Genomic DNA, 22,071 nt, shown 5'->3' on the forward strand with positions numbered 1-22,071 from the left:
GAAAAATAAAAAGCAATTAAGAACTGTATCAGCAACATGCATTGAGAGGGTTCATATGTGTACTTCTGCATTTAATGCTAAACTGCTCTTGAAGGAAGATCCTGTCTAGACTCATACAGACTATACAGACTCAAGCTTCTGAAATGGGAAAAAGGCTTCTCTCTTCCCTGCTTACATTTGCTTTGAGTAAGAGATGTGTTTGTTGATGCCTTTCATTTTGGATCCTCCTCTGCCATGATTATACCCTGTGTCTTCTGTTTTCAGAAGCAGTACCATTTTGACATGATTTTTGATGGTGCTCAAAGGCAACTCCACTTCATTTTTCTGCTGAAAGCACAGAGGCACTGACCCCAATTTCATGTGCAGGGAAACAGAACTGCATCAGTCTGCTTGAATAATGGACCTAGGCTTTTTTGGTTCTGGCACAAAAAGAACCAAAGGGAGAAAGAAAGGCACATTTCTTAAAATATAACATTAAATCCCAAATATTACTTAGGGAAATTATAGCAAATTAATTGAATGAAATACAGACGTGGAATCGCTTGTTGTGTCAAGCATTATGTCAAAGGATGAATGCTGTGGTCTAATCAGTAATAATGTTGTGATGAGGCATTGTTATTGTCTCTGAAACAGCACAAACACCCATGATAAACATAGCACTTCTCTAACAGCCTATTCTTTTATAACTTGGAGAAGTCATTAAGAATAGATTAAGCCTCAAGACTCTTCCACAAATATGGAAAGGCACATAGCCTGCTGGAGCAAAATAGAGTGGTAAAAAGAGTCATGATGAGACGTACTCTGCAATCAAAGCTGTAGCTGCAATGTCACACAGGCCTACACGAACTGGCATGACTTGCTTATCGTGCAGCAGGAGCTCCTCCTTTATTCCCAAGGGACTTGAACCATTTGTCTTGAACTTTGAGCTGTTGGATGGCACTGTTTATCCATGCTCAGCCAGCTAGCTGAAATTTGGCCCAAATAAATAAGACCAAGTTTTCTCTGCCAAGTAAAGCTGCTCATTTTTTGAGGAAAAACTTTACTATGAGAGTGACCTAGCATTGATAGGTTGCCCAGAGAGATTGTGGAGTCTCCTTCCTTGGAAATATCCAACAGTTATCTGGACACAACCCTGGGTAATGTGCTCCAGGGGACCCTTGTTGAGCAGAGAAGTTGGACTAGATGATCTCCAGAGATCCCTTCCAACCTTAACTATGCTTTGATTCTGTGATTCACCACCTCTTCGTTTTTCCCAGGGCTCCTTGGAAGGCGGGTGCTGGACATGCAATAGGCTGTACTATTCACCTACTCTGTTCACCTACAGTGTATGCACACTAAGTAGGAAGGTGATTGGCTTTATGCTCATTGTTGCTCTTTTGGATGAAAGGGGAGATAGTATTTTTTTGTTTTGTTTTGTTTTGTTTTTGCTTCCAGAGTGATATTTGTGCTGTTGGAAAAGTTTCTGCAGCTTCTGCTGGGCAGGCACAGAAGAAGATGGAAACTCAAGGCAGGAAAAAGGATGGCTGAACTTCTGAAAAGAACAAAGAGTCTACACAGACCTCGTTGTTTATCAATAACAGAAAAGAAGATGCTGAACAGGCTCAAAATTTGCCAAGTGTTCCTTACAGAGCTTCTTGGCTCTGCACTGGAAGTTTCTGGATCAAAGGAAAAAGGTGAAGCTTATTTCTGCAAGGATATGGGATGCAGCATGGACTAGGTTTGTTTCCTAGTCATTTAACTTCTCACCCATCTGAACTTTTTATACAGAGAAACTCAAATATTTAGGTCTAATTTTAACCTAAGATAACCTGTACTGAGAAATTCAAAGCTCTTTTGATGTTTTCAGTGTGTTCATCTCACAGAAAATACAGACACTTCACCTCTAAGCCCAGTCTTATTTATGATCTCAATACAAACACACATGAGGGCTTAGGATATCTTTATACAGATCTTTACACTGAAAACTCTCCTTAACAAAAATTCTACCAGAATGCAACATTTCTTACCTTGTTTCTATGATTTATCTTATCTGAAAATACATGCTACTGGTGTTACTAAGTCATTGTTATCATGGTAGAATATCTTAAGGACATCTTTTAATATTTGGAAATCAACTAAAGTAGAAGGAGATTTTCCCCATGTGCCATTACATGTTTGAAAATCTTTAGTGTATTTTCATGCTACCATTATAAGTACTATACTTATAATGACTCTTGCTCTATCTGTCTACATCCTATTTGTGAAAATTGCCTCTAGCAAAATTGAGAGTGAATTAGTTTCTAAACAAGCCATCAAGTGCTAATGAGTAAAATACAGGTTAATAATGACTAGTCCATTTGGAGAAAGAATCTATAAAATATACCAGGTGGGGATCTTGCACAAATCCGATGAAAAATGTATTCTTACCAAGTTCATGTGGAAATATGCATATTGCCTGAGGGATATAACCTGTTCACTAATGCAATCATTGCAGATTGCTGTGGAATCTACATTTATGCTATCACCAAGAAGGACATAAAAGCAATAAGATAAGCGAGGAATGGGAAGATGTATCACTGGCTTAAACTGCTGTCATCTACAAATGATTTAAACTGTTGCAAACTGGGAGCTGTGCTAGCTCCCATGGTAGTTCTGGGCATGATGTTTCCAGAAAATATATTTATATATATATATATTACCATTTAAACCTCAAAAGAAGTAAATCAGCACTTTCAGTACTAGTGTAAATCTGCTGTCCACAATTTCTTTGCAATGAGAATAAGAATAAAAGAATAAGAATAAAAGTATAAGAAATGCAGGCAGGTGAAAAAGCCAGCATAAGTCCATTTGAGATCCATTCAAGCCACCCAAAAATGCTTATGATCCCAATGCAGAGTAGTCCTGTTACAAATGCAGGAGAAAGAAATATAGAGTATTGTTCATATGGTTACTCAGTTCTCTGTGGTTACAGAGCATTAACACAATACTGACTGAACACCATTAATGCAACAGTGCATGGTGGGGAGATCCACTATGGGTACTCGTTCTACATATTGAATAACTGTGAGGTCTGCTGTGAGAAGTATTTGCAGGTAAAATAAATAAGTATTAGGCAGATACAAGTACTGCCCAAAATTGTGATGTCTAAATGTGAGGGTGCAATATTTTACATAAGATAAGTTCCTTTATTTCAGAGTTATATCTGACTTACAGCTGCTTCTGTGCTGAGCTGATGGTGACTGGCAGCAAATGGAAATGGCAGTGTGAGATGGGAGGCCAACAGACTTATACTCTTTTTGCTCAGCAACACTACAGGGAACACCTCATGAGGCTGATGTAGAAGGTCATGGTAAGCAGTTGCAAAATGTTAATGACTAGAAGAAAGCATAATTCCAGACTGAAAGGTTAGAGAGAACCTTTTATAGGTTCTTTCTAACAGAGAGACCAGAGGGGGGCTTCTAATCTGAGCTTCTTTTGCTTCCTGAATGGGCAAGAGGAGAAAGGAAGAAACTGATAGTAATAGTAATATAAGACAATAGTAATATAAGACAAATAGTAATATAAGACAACATGGAGTTGTCTTTGACAATTGTCTGTTGAAAACATTTCCCCTGTTGTTTTTTTCATGATTGTTTGTGTTCTATAGTTTAACACTAAGGCCATCAGGACAACCTGTAACTACTGTATGGGCTAACAAGGAAGAAAGGGAATGACATTGTCTACATTGTCCCCTGTTATAGGCAGATGCCTGTTACAAATACCTGACCATAACAAAGAATACATTGCAATTCATCTTTCCTTAACCCACATCATCCCTTTACATCCTAATGCAACCCTCAACTTTCTCTGAGCACACTCATGGTGTCTTTGCACACTCAATACAAGCAAGAAGTTTGCTGGCTGACAACTATTTAGTCATTAGAGATGGGCGAACCAGAGCAACTAAAACAGTGTTGACATTAAAAGAAATAAAACCAAAACTTATTTCTGTGCAGTGAAAAAAAAAAAAAAAATCAGCTCAATTCAGAGGACAGAAAGAGAAATAGGAAATACCTAGGGAAATATTGAATGAAAGGAAATATTGAATGGAAGAACTACTTTCCAAGTCTTTTAACATAGGGTGGCATTGGAAATATTACACTGAGAAGAAAATGTATCAAAACTGATAAAAATGTTGGCTTTTTAATAGACTTTTTGATATCCAGAAGTAATTATAAACCTTATTAATATTTAAAATATGACCTATGAAATGTCATAGATTAGGGCATGGTTTTGCCCATTCTACCTCCCCCCCCCCCCCTTGCCTAAATTGCATTTTAATGAAAGTCTAACCTGACTGTCTACATTTTCCATAAGGATGTTAATCATGAGGTCCAAAATCACAAGAGAGTTGGGATTCTGAACATCGAATCTGATTTTGGGCAGTGTCCATTTGCTTCAGCCTATGTTGAGGACTTGTTTTTATTAAATAGCAATGTAAAGTGGGGTTCATCATTCAGTATCCATCATTCATCATTGCTTTACTCAGCAAGTTGGTTGTGACCAGGCTGTTTCTTCTTTTACACACACAAAAAAATCTAATACACGATCCCCCACCTTCTTGATTATTCTGTTATATCCAGACTTTTCTATCTTATCTTTTTACCTGTTGTCTTTAAAAGATTAAAGATTGCTCGTGACTTTTAGACCTTTAAATGCTAATTAGCAGGATATCAGAAATCCTAAATTTAACTTCCTGCTCCAAAGCCTAATACTAGTGTTAATGTCTTTTTCATATAGCGTTTACAAACAGGTCTTGGACCAGAGCATGTGATCCAGAGAACCACACCAAAAGAAGCTTTCAACCACTATATCACAGTCATATTATTTATCTTATCAAGATAAATGTCCCTGATAATTTTGTCCCTGATAATTTTGGCTTCTTTTCTGGTACAGTGTCACTAGACAGGTGGGGAAATTTTCTTCATCGGCTGCTTTTGTCCTGCTAAGAGAAGTATGGTTTCAGCCACAGCCCTTTCTTTAGCTGTTGTTGAAATCTGGGTTCTTGACAGCTTTGCATAATAACTGCATTTTTTTGTGGCATTGATACCTTGTGGGATTTTACCTTGTGTCTCAGAATCATAAATATCCTCATGGGGAAATAGAATCTTTCCCTTTTTTAAGCAAAAAAAAAAATATATATATATATATATATATATATATATTTTTCCTTCTATAGGCTGCTTTTAAAATAAGGACTTTGATACACTTCAAGCAGACTTTTCCTTTTCCAGTGGTTTTCATGAAGCGATCACCATTAATACCACCTGAGGACTAGTCTCCTGTAAGTCAAGCAAAATAGTCTGTTTTCCGGTGGAAAAGTGATGGTGGTGTAGGCCTTCAGACTTGCAATTATTTTTTTTTGTTTTTCTTTTCAGTTTAAGTGCACATCATATCATAGGCCTGCTGTTACTGCATTTCAATAGCATGCAAGTCAATGAAATCATATGCAACACCTCTCCCACTCAGCTTGCAAGTAAACTTTTCCCCCTGCCTTTCTCTTTTCAGCTTAAAGCTTATATATGGATGTGGACTAAAACAGAAATTAGTGAGATCATATTGCTGCTGAGAAGCAACAAAAACAAGAACAACATTTACCTCTTAAAAGCAGATGTTAAAAAGTGGTGTTTAAAGCAAAGAGTTGACATTAATTTTGACTTGAAATAAACAGTGGCTGACTAGAGGAGACCAGATTGATTCTGCTAGTAAATGAGAGGCACATATCTATATAAATATAGATATCTATTTTGAATAGAAGTGTCAGTATATTAATATGCTCAATCACCATTTATGCCAAAGCAACCTGTCATATGATGGAAAACTGCTTGTACTACACAACAAATGAAACCTGCAAGTAGCTTTTATTGTTTTCAGAAGAAGAGTTTGCTCAATGTAGGCATTTTCCAGCAATGAAATATAATCACTGAAGCACTGTAACACCTGCATCATGACAGTGTCCATTATGACCTCTAGATCAGTCCCATCTTCTGAAAACTGAAACAAAATGAAAAAGAACAAAACCAGAAAAGAAACAATGCAAGCTAGAACCTAGAGCTTCTCTATTTCAGTGGACATTTATTGCAATTTGAGTAGCAAATAATTCAGCTACCAAGACCCAGCTACCTTGTGCTCCAGGCTGGAGTCTTTAAACATCAGTGAAAAAGGCTTGATATGCTCTCTTCTCAATTTATCGCCACTCCGTAAGTCGATGGTGTGCTCTATTCGCTTGTTAATTTCCTCAGGCCCAGACTGGACATGCAAAGCTTGTGCAAGATGGTTTGGAAGCAGATTTATTGAATTTCTTGTTAGGGCAGCCAGAGTCTAGGGGAAAGCACATGCAAACAGAATAAACCTGCTGGTCCCCTTGGGTTAAAATGCAATGTTTTAGATCATGTTGCATTGCAAACCATTACAGCATTCCATGCAATTCATTTGATGAAATCTACAGAAGTGTAAAATAATATGTCTGTTCCACTAAACACATACAGTACATTAAGGGGAGTACTTTAAAGTCCAGTTTAAACAGGCTACAAGGTTTGTTGTTGTACTGAATATTAGGAGTACAATCTCCTTTCCAGATTCTGATACATAATCATTAGATTATTAGATACATAGCATGCATAAGGGGAGTTCACACCAAAATCACAACAGGGCATTGAACTCAGAGGTGTGTTTTCACAACTTAGAATGGAAGCTACAGAAACAGAAGACACAAACAAAACACGAGTAACAATGTTTTTTTTGGTCTTAAAGTTACTGGATGTGTGCAGTTAAGGAACAGATCAATTGGGCAGAAGTGAAGAAGGTGCATTTCTGGTTACTTCAGCATGGCTTTTCAGATAATATGCTCTTCTTCACTACTGGTATATTTTAGCCAGTCAAGATTACAGTTAGGCTATATGATTTAATGTAACTGTAATTCATATTATTTAATATATATATATTATCTCAATTGCTTTATTCCTTTGATATTTCACTGATATAAAAAAAAAAAAAAAGAAAAAAGTCTCTTGCACGGCTTTGCAAATGAAAGTTAGTGGAGGTAGTACAAAGGATGTTTCACCTTCAGGAAAGAAGTAGAGTTTGCTTTCATAAAAATAACTCAAACCAGAGTTGGTACCATTTTGTGACACAAACTACAGGGAAGGTGCAGGCTGAATGGGAAAATAAACTCTACTACCTTTGATATTCCCAAGTGTTAAGACATGTTAATGAATGGAAAGTATATAAACCTTCATACATCACAGCATAAAATAAAAATTATGGAAAAACATACACTTTTGCTTTAGGAAATGTATCGTATAGCTCCTTGCTGGAAAAGATCCTCTCTATCTCTTACAAGTCACTGTTGCAAAAAGGAAGTTAGGATGGATTTTTCACTGCATTTCTCTAGAAAGCCAGTTCTTTTGGATCACAGGATTATGTATAGATAATGAGATAGGGAGGTTTCCCTCATTCTTATTCAAAGTATAGTGAACAGTTAACTTTTAATGAAACTTGGAGATCACATTAAAACACAAGTAAGGGTCTTGCTGTCAAACACTAAGGGTACTTGCTGTCAAACATTAATTTACAGATCTCTTTGTAGTCCTAAAATAAAGTCCAGGGACTCCATAGTCATGGATAATGTCTAGTTTTCTCATATTCCATTTTTTAAGAGTCCAGTATATAGGCAGAAAATGATATCAGGACTGAAATCATCTGCCTATTGAAGTGAAAAATAATCTTGCTTGCTTTAGTAGAAGAAAGGCTTCAATCATAAATGTTTGGCAAGTCTCTCTACTCCAGTTTCCCCATCATCCCTCCAGAAAACCAGTATCATCATGATTTTGGGGAAAAAAATCAAGGCAATGGATACTAAAGTTTCTCTTTTCATAATAATATTTCAGATATGCCTTAAACCATATCTTAATTAACTTGATAATCAAGTTAATAGCTCCAAGATTGGAGCAAAAACCCAGGGAAACAATCGAGTCAATACTGTATTACTACACATTAAAGCACTACTTAATCTAGCTGTTCTTATCTCTTTTAAACTGGGTAAGTTATTTTAAAGTAAGGATTTTTGTTTGTTTGTTTGTTTGTTTGTTTGTTTGTTTGTTTTATATATTTTTAAACTGGGCAGGAAAGTTATTATCAGTTTCTGGGGATGAAATCTCAAAAGAGGATCTGAAATCACTCTTAAAGGACAAGATCATAAAAAAATGGTGTTGTGTGCATTAATTCCTGAGAACTCATATTACTATATCTGCATTGGAAATGAGGGTGGAGAAGGTCCCTATTGTTTTAGCTGGGTATTGTGTTTTATTTACATAAAGGGGATGTTTTCAGTTCATTCTCTTAAGTGAATATTTTTTCTTCAAATTATCTTTTTAAATTTGATTAATATGAAGAACAGTTTTCTTGCTGAATGTATGAGCTGGTTTACGATTTGTAGCAGATGAACATGCCATAATGTCAAGAGCATGGCAACAGTCAATAGTATTGGTGCAAAATTGACTCTGAATTTGTATTTATTTTCAGAGGAAAATAAGAAAATTCATATTTGAGTTTAGTAGAGCATCTCCCTTATACCCATACACGCACTTAAGAAAAATGCTTTCCAGTAATTAGTAATAACAATAAAGCAAAATATCATGCAAATTATTGGCCAAGAATATCTTCTAACCATACTTTGTCTCTGCAGCCCCATCTTCATTCCGTATTTTTAAGACTGCTTTCCCTAAGTAAAGAAATATTAGTTCTCCTTGCTACCTCTTCTACACTTTTATGAACAGCTTTGTGGATAATAGCTGTGAATCCTACAATAGTCTTTTGAGCCTTCCTGTTGTTGATGATAACCATTCATTGTACAAAAAATATACAGATTTTTTTAGGCACCCACCCCCCCCCGCCCCGCCAAACCTGAATCTGAGTATAAACAATAGAATGAATTAAAACCAAACATATTTAATAAATCCACTCATCCTGTCTTGAGAAAGAAGGGAAATTTATAGCCAGAGACTTTTATAAAGCTCTAGGTAAGCTTTACATTATTATTGTTGTTACTATTATTATTATTATTATTATTATTTATTCATATATCAAACACCAAATCTTAGAGATAAATAGGGAAATACAAGCTCAAATATTTAGAGAGACAGGGGACAGGTAGGGGGCAGTTCAGGAGGAAGACAATTAAGTGAAGATGCCTAGGTGTTTGGTGTCTAAACTTCTATTACTAACAATATATACCCTGGATACTTTCAGTTGCCCTGTTAATTGCAGTAATTAGCTGAGATGTCCTAGGTTATCCCAGAAAGCAATCTAGAGCTAGGAGATGTGACACAGGACCTACAGCAGTCCCATGCACTGTTGGTATGGGTAGGAACCAGCTGAAGTGTGCTAGGGTATCTCAAACTGCAATAGATAGTCACAGTTAAGAAGCTGTATGAAGATCTTACTCCACAGGGTGAAGCCTAGAGAACTGTTCAGATAATACACTAGTTGGGACATTATATTGTTTCAGCTTGGGAGATTAGCAGTATACAAGACATCACTGTCTCTTGCCTGGTTTTAGCAGATAGTCCAGATGATCACAGATTTTTTTATAAGTCCCTTGTATTATTTATCACATCCATGTATGTGGATGGCATCCTGGAGTACCTCAAAGAACACTAAACCCTTACAGTTAGGAATCTAACTAAAGATTAACTAAACTCTATGGGATATTGACACCTAGGACAGTCAGTAGGCAAAAATGCAGGTGCCTTGGTTTGAACTGAATTATATCCTTGGAATTCTTTATGTTTTTCTTTTCTTTATTGCTGTTTTCCTTTCCTTTCCTTTCCTTTCCTTTCCTTTCCTTTCCTTTCCTTTCCTTTCCTTTCCTTTCCTTTCCTTTCCTTTCCTTTCCTTTCCTTTCCTTTCCTTTCCTTTCCTTTCCTTTCCTTTCCTTTCCTTTCCTTTCCTTTCCTTTCCTTTCCTTTCCTTTCCTTTCCTTTCCTTTCCGCCTTCCTTCTTGCCTTCCTTTTTTCCTGCCTTCCTTTTTTTTTTTTTTTTTTTTTTTATAACTGCTAAGTCATTGTAGCCATTACTAAGATGTGTAGATATGCTTACTAAAACACAGACATTTTAATTTACTTTTGTTTAATTCACATCATTACAGTCCCATTAGGTGCCTCTAATACCACATCTAATCACCATATTTTGGAAGGCCCTCTAGAAGGCCCAAAGAAGAAATCCAGCTCTGTTCTCCTAACATAAAATAACTTCTGTCTGGCCTTTTCTTCTTTAGAAAAGAAACCCAGACACCTGTTTCAATAACAGAAAGCTCCTTCCATATTAGGCATGGTCTGAATTTGCAAACGGACACTTGCATCCTTGGCTTACCTCACAACCATAGCTAAGGCACATAGTTGTAACAGCACCACAGATCCTCACATCTTTTATTAATGTCTATGAATGTGTAAATAGTGGTTATTCTGTTCTTCACTCATATCAAGACACTTTGAATTCACTGACTTAGGCTGCCTTCAGGTTACCTCATACAAAGTGAGGCTGGGGTAAAGAATATGCATGAGAGCAAAATGGAGTTTGGGCAAGAGAGCTCACCAGACTGTCTGCCATTTCATATGCTTCTCAACATACCTACAGCTAAAACTAAGCTAAACGTGAGAAGTTACTCAAATTTTTAAAAACTTATATAAGGTAAAGAAATCTTTTAAGTGTTACTGGCAAATATTCAAATGTATGGAGTGACATTGTTAGGTTGCTGTTACTTGGATTCTCGGCATCTGTTGCTATCAGTGCCTTTTAGGCTGCATAATTATAGTTATTAAACAGTTATCCCATCCAAGGCTGACAAGCCTCTGGAAAAAAACTACTATATCCTAATATGACTTAAATTTATCTGAATCTCGAGCTGAAATGCATTATTTGTGAGCAGTAATGACTATTCTCTCAACGTTAAATTTAAAAATTACATAATTTAATCACACCTGAAATAGTAGGGTTTTTTTAAAGCTAATGTCCACCCAAAAGCTTATTGTAAATCTGTGTAATATAAAATTCTAATTGATTCCAGTAAAAAATCAGTTTGTTCTGTTCTATTCTATTCTATTCTTAAAAAAATAGCGAAAAACAATTCTAGATATGGATCATTTGTTGCCATAAGACAAACATCTTTGTAAGACAACAGTTTAGCTATGCTTATTTCAATGATTTTCATGAACTTTTTACTAGTTCATTAAGTAAGAGTTTTTTCAATAATAGAATAGAAAAAAATAACCTATTTTATTCTTTTTTTTTTTTTTTTTTTTTTTTTTTTTGTTATTATCTGGGTAAGATTTAGCTGAAAAAATTATCAGTGAAATGATAGCCTATTCTACAAAGATTTTTTGGGGACTAGAGAAATGGTCTTAAAGTGAAAGGAGAAAGAGAGAGACATCAGAAGATAGGTACAGCAGCATGCATTCATACCTCTGTTCCTAATGAAATGAGAAACTAGAGGGAACTCAACAAAATACAGAGAATACTAAAAGGCAGTGTACATACAGATACATGGATGTACAGAATATAAATAAAGCAGGTGTTTTATATCACAGAGAACTTCAATACACTTTGAAGAGATGAAGACAGCACTATGGACTGATCGATTGTGAAGGCTTATCACTTCAGACCAGATTTGCAAGAAGCAGAAGACAGTTGACAGAAAGACCTGCACACAATGCTTGAAGTTCAACAGACAGTGAAGACAAGTAGGACTAAGGATGTGCAGCAGAAGAAAGGATATATCATGTCATTACCGATCACTCAGGAAAAATGTAATATAAATGTAGTCAACCTTGTTTCATAAAGACCCATTAATCTTTCAAATGTAGTGAAAACAGGTGTCTGAGGGCATTTTAACCTTTCCAGCTTCAATTCCTCTAAGTAAGCAGACCTCACAAGCAATTTTTATGACTGTATAAGAATTGCTGGTTCCTAAGGTGCTAGCAGTTAGTGTTGTAATACTTTTGGAAAAGGTCTGATTGGGAACAGTTTTCATTTTTTCATATTTCTATCAAACTAATCATGACTTTAGGCTCTAACTCACTTGTGATTGAACCTTATTTATGTTTTAGAATCAGCCTTTCATTTTTATTTTTTTTATTTTTTTAAGGAAGGGAAGGGAAGGGAAGGGAAGGGAAGGGAAGGGAAGGGAAGGGAAGGGAAGGGAAGGGAAGGGAAGGGAAGGGAAGGGAAGGGAAGGGAAGGGAAGGGAAGGGAAGGGAAGGGAAGGGAAGGGAAGGGAAGGGAAGGGAAGGGAAGGGAAGGGAAGGGAAGGAAGGACAAAATGTTTTAGCAAGGTGTTTTTACTTATTTATTTATTTATTTTAGGTAGATCTGTTTTCTTTCCTTTACTTATCAATAACTTACACTGTGTTGTTTCCTCTGTCAGAATGTCCACTCACATATTCTTTCACTTTGATGGCAGTACAGTGATGATGTGCAGTGATATTCATACTCTGACTAAAATGTCTCAGCTAGTTTGGTTACATTAGATTAACTTTTATTTTACTTCTCTAAGGACTGATTCAATTAAAACTAAGTTGTAGTTTTATACAGTATTACTATAGTATTACATTTCAGTTGGAGAAAAAAGAAAAAAAAAAAAAAAAAAGAAGAAAGAAAATACCTGTGCTCCTGGAATTTCCCCAGTTTACGCATATGGTTTATTTTTGCCCTGAAACAATTTGTTTAATCATCTGCTCTTACAGTATATGTTAGAGAAAAGGTTAAAGATGAATTTGTTTTCTCTGAGGCTTCCATTATTTAAACGCACTCAAGCATGCATTCATACTCGATGATATTAAAGGAAGTTTGACTTACATTCTGTTTTCCTACTATGTTATCAAATGGAAGTTCAGGGCTCCATGATCCTTCAGTAAATGTTGCCCCACTGTTTCTCCTGTCGGAGGAGCTGACAGCCTCTTTCACAATATCTTCAGGCAAAGTCAACAGACTCTCCTCAGGCTGTTTAATTAAATATGTCTCAATGTTATGTTTCCTCAAGAATTCATTGCGTTCTTTGCCATGCCCTTCTTCAACTTTATAATCCCCATTGAGGCAGTCCAGAGTGGCCTTGGAGATGTGGATTCTCCTGTATAAGTGAAATAAGTAGTAGCAAATACCAATTGTGCTCTAGTATAAATAGGTAACAAGGAGTTTTATGGGCTCTGCACAATTTTTATATGATAGATAAATAAAAGTGTTACAGTTGTATATGGTGATTTCTATAAAGAAAATAAAACAATGTATTCAACAAACATGATGATTTGGGGATAAATACTGTCAAAGCACATTCTCATCAATATGATCTCATGAATACACAAAATCTTGTCACAGGAAAAACAATTTGATATTAATATGTGATGCCTTTGTTCACAGTAATAGTTTAAAGAGAGATCTTCCTTAGTGAAATATTATTCAAAATGAATCAAAATTACCACTTCGTGTAGATATGGTCAGAGGAAAATAAATGGTATGTATTAGAGCAGCTTGTGTGAAAGTGCTTTAATTTTCTTCAGTTAGTTGAGGTAGCTTAGACTATTTAAATTAGCAGTCTGATTGTATCTGAAGTGAATTAGGGAATAATTATGCAAACTGATCATGTACTGGACAGGTGGGGTGATAATTTCTGGTAAGACTAAGTGGTGAGTTAAAAGCTTTTTCAAAAGTGAATCTAATGAATCCAAGAGATGACATATGAACAGCTTAACTTTTGCAAAAATATAATATGTCTTTGGATGTCTTAAAACAAAACTGGGGGGTGTTTGATGTTGATTTTCTTCATCATAGTTATGATTACTTGAGAAGGTCAGAAATAAGTTAAATTAAAAAAAAAAAAAAAAAGCTCTTATTTCTAGTTTTAAGAAATCTTCAACCACCTATATGTTTGATAATTTGAAGACACCACTGAAACATGTGGTTTGCATGGTTATTATATTATATTGCATGGTTAGCCATGCAATACTTTACAAAACAACATCATAAATGCAACATGAGGAGATATTCATTAGATATTTAGCTAACTGAAAAATAAATGTACTGTCTCTTTACTTTAAAACTGTCTAATTTTTTAAACTTTGGATTCATAGCACTTTTTGAAAGTTAGGCTTGCAGACAGATTTCTAAAATTCAGAGTCAGCTAAAATTCATCATTTCTTGATGGCATGTGCTGAGGCATTTTTCTCAGGCACTGCAAATTGGTTGGCTTGACTGAAGAAAATGGTACTAGCACATCCCCTGGGAACTTTTTTTTCTGGAACTACAAAGAATGCCTCTATACAACTATAAGAACAAAATATTACTGGATTGAAAAGTTTCTAAACACCTGTATAAGGTGCAGGTATTTCTAGAAGAATCAATTGCCGATTGTCTTTAATCATAGTGAAAAACCCAGGAGTATCACAACCTGGCACAAACTGGGTCTATATGGAATATTAAACATCAGTCTATTATTAAAAGATCAAAAAATTGTAGCTCAGCCATTTTTTAACTTGTCTCAGCTTCTCACTGAAGTCAATATAAGTCCTGTACAACTTTCAGTATCTGAAGTCATGCTGTTATGAAGTTCACAGAAATTAGTACACTTGTAATCAAATCTCAGTAAAACTGACAGAAAAAAAAAAAAAAAAAAAAAAGACTCTTAAATATCTCAAATATAAGCAAATTTTGTCCTGGACTTTAAAACCAGATTATATATCTTTGAAAGATAATGCATTTCCTAGCTCTTACAATAGGCTAAATCGATTGAAGTAAACTACTAATTAAAAAAAAAAAGGGGAGGGAGGAGAGGGGTGAAAAAGAAAATGATACATTAGTTGCCAGGGTGACTATCTTTGTGCTGAGTTTCAACCTAATATAATTTCATAAGATTGTATTATGAAGTCCTGAAATATGGATTTTATAATGGAAATGATAACAGCTTTAACTAGAGTATGGAACTGGCTATTGATGTAATACCCTTAAGCGGACCAAATACTAATAAAGAGTTGGTAGATTAAAAATACTTTGGGTTTCACCTTTTCCACAGCTTACTTAAAAACAAAACAAAACAAAACAAAACAAAACCAGTAAAATAAAATAAAATAAAATAAAATAAATGTATAATGGAGAGTCCCCTAATTTCATACAAATACAGTAAATTGTGAAACTGAGCACCAAAGCCAAAAAGTATCATCTATCCTACTGTTGAAAATGTATCGGACCTAAAGTTTTAAAAAATACCTGTCAATGATGCATCCTGGAAAATTAATTATTAGCTAAGTTTTATGCCGATTCAATACAAAAGATTAATACCTAGATGTACCAGGAGAAGAAAATTAGAAGATGGGAAACTGGAAAAAGAATTTTCTTAAATAACAATGTACAATCTTATACAGGGAGAAGTAAGGAGAGGCTGAAGTGGCCTTAACTGCTCTACTCTGTGCACCAGGAAATCAGACATCAGTCAGTAAATCACTGCTTTGAGAGACTTAGCAAACTGCTGTCACGTATAGGTTTTGTTCTGTTAGCAAACGGATATGCAAGAGTGGAAATTACTTTGTTCCAATAGACTGCAACTTAGTTGGGCATTTTATTGACACCAGCAAGGTGGTGCATTCTCTGGGTTATTCATTAATAGCTGTATTTCTTGTATGAATTAACAGCAATAGACTACACTTTTTGCTGGCATGCATAATGAAAGGTAGATAATTGTTTTGCTCATGTTAACAAAGCAACATATGACCTTTCTTAGTCATCTGGAGCTCTCATGGGATAAGCATCAGGGTTTATATTTTATCTTTTTTTTTTTTTTTTTTTTTTTTTTCTTTTAGCCTGTAGTTTTTTACACTGATGACATATACAGAGCATAAACTTGTTTTCAGAGCATTAATCATTTCATTTTCTGCTGAATTTAATAATATACCTTAGCCTAGAGGTCTACTATGGGAAACAGTGGATGAAGCCCACATTTGCAAATACTGTGTAAACCAAATAACTTTGTAATTTCCTTGGAACTTGACAGCTCTTACAGATACTGATGTATATGTAGGGAGCATAGCACATGACTCAGATTTGATGGCTTAAAACCTCTCTCACTCAAGATGACAGAATCACTTAGAGTCTTTCTACATAAAAATCTCCATGGCTATTACTTCCATTTTCCATTGCCACTAGTCACTTCATTGGTTGGGATTTTTATCTATATGTTTCATCAATGGAAGAGGGAATTGAAAGTGTATAGAGGATTCCTGCAACCACTACTATTGCTTCAAATTTAGGATCTGCAATTTCCAAACTGCAGTGAGATATAGTTCATGTCAGGCAAAAACAATATTTTATCCTCCAGGTGAATTAGCCACCACAGATGAAAAACTAAGCAGGTGGATGGAAAGTCTTGTATTTTCACATACCTAAATGGCTGTGCATAAAGGGGCATCCTTGTGGGTCCCTTCCAACTTGGGATATTCTATGATTCTATTAACCTGTCATCCATAACTTCTTGCCATATCAACATATGAAGACATAACTCTTCCCATACTTTGTGCATTATAAAATAAAAAATTACATTACTGTGCCTCACAGCAGCAGAATGAAGACTGGAGAAACTCAGGGATGGTCGACACCTAATTGGTAAATTTGGCCTATCTCCATGTACCAGATCTGAATACAACCATTGACCATCTGCATGAAATCTTAGCTGAAAAAGGAAAAGAAATATTTTTGTCTTTTCCCAAACCCCTGCAAGCGGACCATTTCTATGGTTTTTTTTTTTTTTTTTTTTTTTTTTTTTTTTTTTTTCTGCATTACAAATACTTTCCAATCACAAAATAGGAAAAAAAAGAAAAAGAAAAAAATAAATAAATAAACAAAGAAACCCAAGAAGTCATAGTTGATGGAATAATGGAAAGAAAATCTATTGGAATGGTGCATAGTGTATGGTGTTGACAATGTTTTCTGACTGTGGGAAATACGTGTTGCCTTACCCAGGAATTCCACCAGACTCAAGTTTGTTTGCAATATCCACATCCCATGACCAGACATCAAACTGCCACTTTCGCAGGCCCAGCACTCCACACAGAACTGATCCTGAATGTATCCCTATTCTCATGTCAATGTCATGCTTTGTTCTTGACCTAACGTATCTGTTAAACAAAACAAAAACAACAAAAAACAGACTCGTGAAAGTATAAGCCATATTTTTCATATCTTTTAGAAAAGAATGCAATGTAAAATGCAATATCAATTTATTATAAACAACCAATTAGTCTGCAAAATGAAGAGCTATTTTTTCTAGGTAGCAAAGTACGGGTAGTGATAAAATGACTGTAAAAGCCAGATTATCATTAAGTGCTTAATTGCATGCATGGTTCAGTGGCACAAATATTACTCCTATCAGACAGAAAGGGAAAGATAGGGAGAGAAAAACATGCCTGAATGAAAGGATTTGTTGAACTCATTGAGTCCATTAGTTTAGAATTATAAAAGAACAACCAACAACATGAAAAAACTACTATAATCAAATCTGTATATAGTTCTGTATTCTATTATATTTTTGAATAATTTTCAAAAATTTTTTTTTTTGACTAAAACTTTCTACAGTTACTCTTTGTCCAAAGGTGAATTATTTGCAGTATATTTGGCCAGAATATTATTTGCTTTGTTATGATAATGATGTGACTCAAAAATAAGTTGTTTCGATTCAATGTGATGGTAAAGACTGTTTCACTGCTCAAAAATAGACACAGAGAAACATATTTGTCAACAGCCTCAGAAGAGGGATTTTGTCCCAACATTGTTTTCAATTAATATATCTATGGGCTATAAGGGGAATTTCATTGTGTTAAAACAATATCTTCCTTTTCTGATACGAGAAAACACATATCATTCACAGCTACAGCCACTTCAGAAGTACCTTAAACCTAGGACTGCTTCTTCCAAGTTTGTATTGGGATAGTCCAGCACATCACCGTAAGAAACTCACAACTAAGATGATAGAACCATTGGGGTGACAAAGAGAAAAATTTTCCAGTCCTACCTGAGTGACAAGAAGTATTTGCACAGAAAATACTCTTAGAAGTAGTGCTTATTAATATTTGAATAGCTTGTTCAGGATCAGAAAAGCATGTTACTGTTGGTCTACAAACAAGACACCTATTTCTCTGTAAAGAGTCCCAGTTCTACAGTCACTGAAGTCAATATCAGGGCAGCCAGATGACACAACAGAGAAGGTAAAGAATAAACAGCTCTGTTTCATAACTCTGGAGCTAACTACCATTGCTTCAGATGCCTCAGTCATGACCTTGACAGACCTTATCTAGAGAAGAAAATTGCATACTGAATTCAATACTTGGACTCTCGTTACTGCAACAGGGGGACCAATTCAGTGTGTGAAACAAATAATGAAATAACAGTTTCAAAATGGAGAGAAATCAGTCACACAAAAATGTGAGGAATTGAAAATAAGCAATTAATCTTTATTTCCCTTTCCTGCATAATCCAAAACCTTGGAGAAAAACATGCCTATGATGTCCCAGTGCAGCTATTTTTCTACTAGAGAATACCTTTTCATCATATCAGGAAGCTAACATATTTCAGTTATTTAAAGAAACAGATAAACAGATTTACACAAAGTTAATCAGCTAATAGTTAATAAGCTAATAAAAAGAACAAGCTTTGGGAGGGAATTTATCCATGTTTAGATACTCTGTGTGTATAGTTTTCATCTACAAATTTCTTTGTTTTGCGGTCAAGAAGGCTTGAAATATGAAAATTTAACACATAATGACCTGACTCTGTAAGACAGGACTTGACAACAAATCTTCCACATTGAAGAAGTGTCTTAAGTATTATGAGAACAATTAAGAGAATTAAGAACACTGTAATTTATAATGTGTTATGAAGAATTTTTATAGATATAATACAAAAATATCTAAACTAACACTCATAACTGTCAGAGGTATTATCACACAATATAATATCCCCATGCAAATAATCTCCAAAAATATATCCCCCCCCAAAATCCCCCCAAAATAATCCCCACACAATAGTTTCCCCAGTCTGCTTTTTTTTTTTTTTTTTTTTTTTTTTTTTTTTTTTTTTTTTTAGGCTAATAAATAGGCTAGGCTAGTAGTGTGTATATATATGTATATTCTCTCTCTCCATATATATATACTCTCTATTAGACTGTTAAATTTTAAATACAACAATTCTTAATTACTAGTAAATAATGTCATTTAACTTTAAATAATGTAAATTATAGCCCTATATCTGTACATTGTATGGGAATTAACGCACACATCTCATTGGGGAGGCCTGGTATAAACAATGGTGCAACTGAGTAATACATCCCTCTGTTTCCTGAATGTTCATTGACAGTTGCTGGATTTTAATTTTTCCTTTGTCATAAATATGCAATGATGTCCTGAGAAAACTTCAATCAGGCACACAGGACTTTTGCATTAGTTCAAAGCTTCATGTAGCTCTGCTGTCCATGCTACCTTTTGCATGACACTGCAGAGTCTATGTAAGGCCCTATCCCCTCTTGTCTCATCTGTTGTCTTTCACAGTTTACCAGCAACTTTTCCATGTGCACTGCCAAGGTGATATTTGATCTCAACACTTCACCTGTTGTCCGTGGGGATTTGGCCACCTGCCTGCATCCTTTGACTGAGGGCTGTTTTGTGTTTCTGTCAGCTCTGGCATTGGTGCACCTGCAGGGCCCTATTGTCACATCCTTCTCTTACTTGCCCTTCACAGCAATAAGTTCTTACATTGATAGGTAGGAAACTAATTGCATAAAGGGACCTGTCTGAATTGAGCCACAGGCAGTCAGATATATTTAAACAGACTGTCCAGAACATGAATCAAACCATGATGGAGATTTGATCCTGCTTCTATTGCTTTGCTATTTGCAACACAAGACCAAGAACAGAGCTGTTGGGAACATTTGTGGAGATGCTATATTTCCTCAAACTTTTGATGTAAGTTTTTAACCTAAATAAAGAAGAAATAGTCATGGTTGAAAGGTGAGGTGATTGCTTAGTATGTAAAAAGACACTTTTTTTTTCTGAATTACATAGAGAAGGGGACTTCACCTGAGTTGTCTCCATAGCCAAATCCAACACCCTAATAGCCAGACTGCCACTTTGCAGAGTCTTGTTTATACACTGCTATAGGACAAAAGCAGTTAAATACTTTGAGACTACAAAACTTGGATCATGATACTCAGTAGAGTTAGTTCTCATTTATTTTGAAAAAAAAACAAACACCTCATCATAAATAATACTACATACCAGATAATGAAATAAAGGGTGTTCTCTTTGCATATGTTCATGTTCCACATCTTCTAGATCTTCTGACTATTAAATTTATTCAAATATGAATTAAAAGTTTTTTTAAAGTTTTTGCTTCAACTGTTTAAAAGGTTTTCTGCAAATATTTTCAAAAGGCCCACACAGTAAGCTGAATTATTGATGCTCTACAAAACAGCCCAGCTTACCTCACAAGCTATGAGATATCTTATTCAGGACAATGAAATTGTGACTGATGCTATTCATGCCATATCTCATTTCAGTCAAGTTGGTGATGAAAAATTCATTGATTTTAACTAGATCTTGGCATATCTGTCTGGTCAGCATTGTTTGATGGATATTAGATTTTTTACTTTATTTTATATATTTTTTGGTGCTACTAATCTGAGGCTTTCCTATCTGTATATAGAAGGTAAGTCAAAAGTGACAGATCTACTTTTCAAGCTTTTCTGAGGCTGCTAGAAAACAGAATTCCCTGGAACTCATGCCTTTCAGGTTCAAACAGTGGCACACCATCCACATCTGTACTAATCAGTGTAACTGTGCAATGCTCTGTCTACCAACTGAGATATTTAAAACAGCCCCGGCATGTTTTCTTCCTGGCTGACTAGCTCTCCTGCAGGTTCAGGAGTTTGTGTGTGATATCTGTCAAGACATAGGCATTGCTGTCTTAATGCACTTTTAACAGGAATAGGAAGACTGTGCTTTCTAAACTAAACAAGGGTCATAAGTGACCCTGCTTTAAGAAGAAAGTATGATCAATCTGTCTCCTGTAGTCCTCTCTAAACTGAACTGTCCTCTGATGCTAAGGTTCAATTACATAGAAAAAATTTTGCTTGAACCTAACAGATTTGTGGCATTTTCCTAAAAGAACTCAAATTTTTGGTTCTGGGACAGTAGTATGTGAACTGAGGTGTGATTCTTGGAGCTGTGTCATCCTTGCAAAACAGACATCCATTACATTAAAAAAGCTAGGTAACAGGGTGCACTAAACTAAGGGTTCAAAGAATACAGCTAAAGTATTATGACTCACAGGATATAACACTTTGCAGATGGACTTTCCACAGCACTGAATTTACAATTTAAGGCAGATATTATCCCATGAAGACAGATTAAAAGGGTGGATCTACCTTGGAACTAGTGCTGAATTCCAGTGTTAATAACAACTACTATCTGAAGAAGTTTCATATCATCAGACTTGTCATGAATGTAAATGACTTGCTTTGAGCTCAGACTGATACTATAGCAACATGGACAGAGTTAAACTACTGCCATATTCCTCTTTTTTATGTCTGCCTTCTCTGAGAAAGAACCAAGAAGGACTATAAATTTTATTAGAAATTTGCTTTGTCATTTGAAAATTATGTGATAACAGCTGTATAAATATATACACTCCTATGATAACTTGCCAATATAGTTTTGATTGTATTTGGTAGAACATTCGAAGAAAAGGGGACTCAGAAGTATACAAGCCTATTGGTCATAACACAGTTTGATTAATATGGGCATCCAGTAGCAAAAGCAGGGAAAGATATACTGTCCTGATGTTCCGTTCATTAATTGTCAGTGGCTGAAATGGACATGTGAAAGGGATGATGTGATTTGCATCTGAAATGCACTGAACTTGTGAACTGAGAACTTGTGAATATCTTACAAAGCCTCTTTCTACCACCATACAGAAATGAAGGCGTACAATAGTTTTTGGCTTTGTGAAACATTGTTCTGTTTTCTG

The 22,071-nt window shown here is 35.3% G+C and overlaps 1 protein-coding gene across 1 annotated transcript in view; it reads right to left on the minus strand.

Moving 5' to 3' along the window:
• ADCY8 (adenylate cyclase 8) overlaps positions 1-22,071 on the minus strand; it is a 122,393-nt gene that overhangs the window by 35,823 nt on the left and 64,499 nt on the right. The window contains 3 exon segments of the mRNA XM_032182458.1: positions 6,142-6,339; positions 12,871-13,141; positions 17,013-17,171. Coding sequence (XP_032038349.1) covers positions 6,142-6,339; positions 12,871-13,141; positions 17,013-17,171 — 628 coding nt within the window.

This window comes from Aythya fuligula, chromosome 2, assembly GCF_009819795.1.
Source record: "Aythya fuligula isolate bAytFul2 chromosome 2, bAytFul2.pri, whole genome shotgun sequence".
Lineage (NCBI taxonomy): Eukaryota > Metazoa > Chordata > Aves > Anseriformes > Anatidae > Aythya > Aythya fuligula.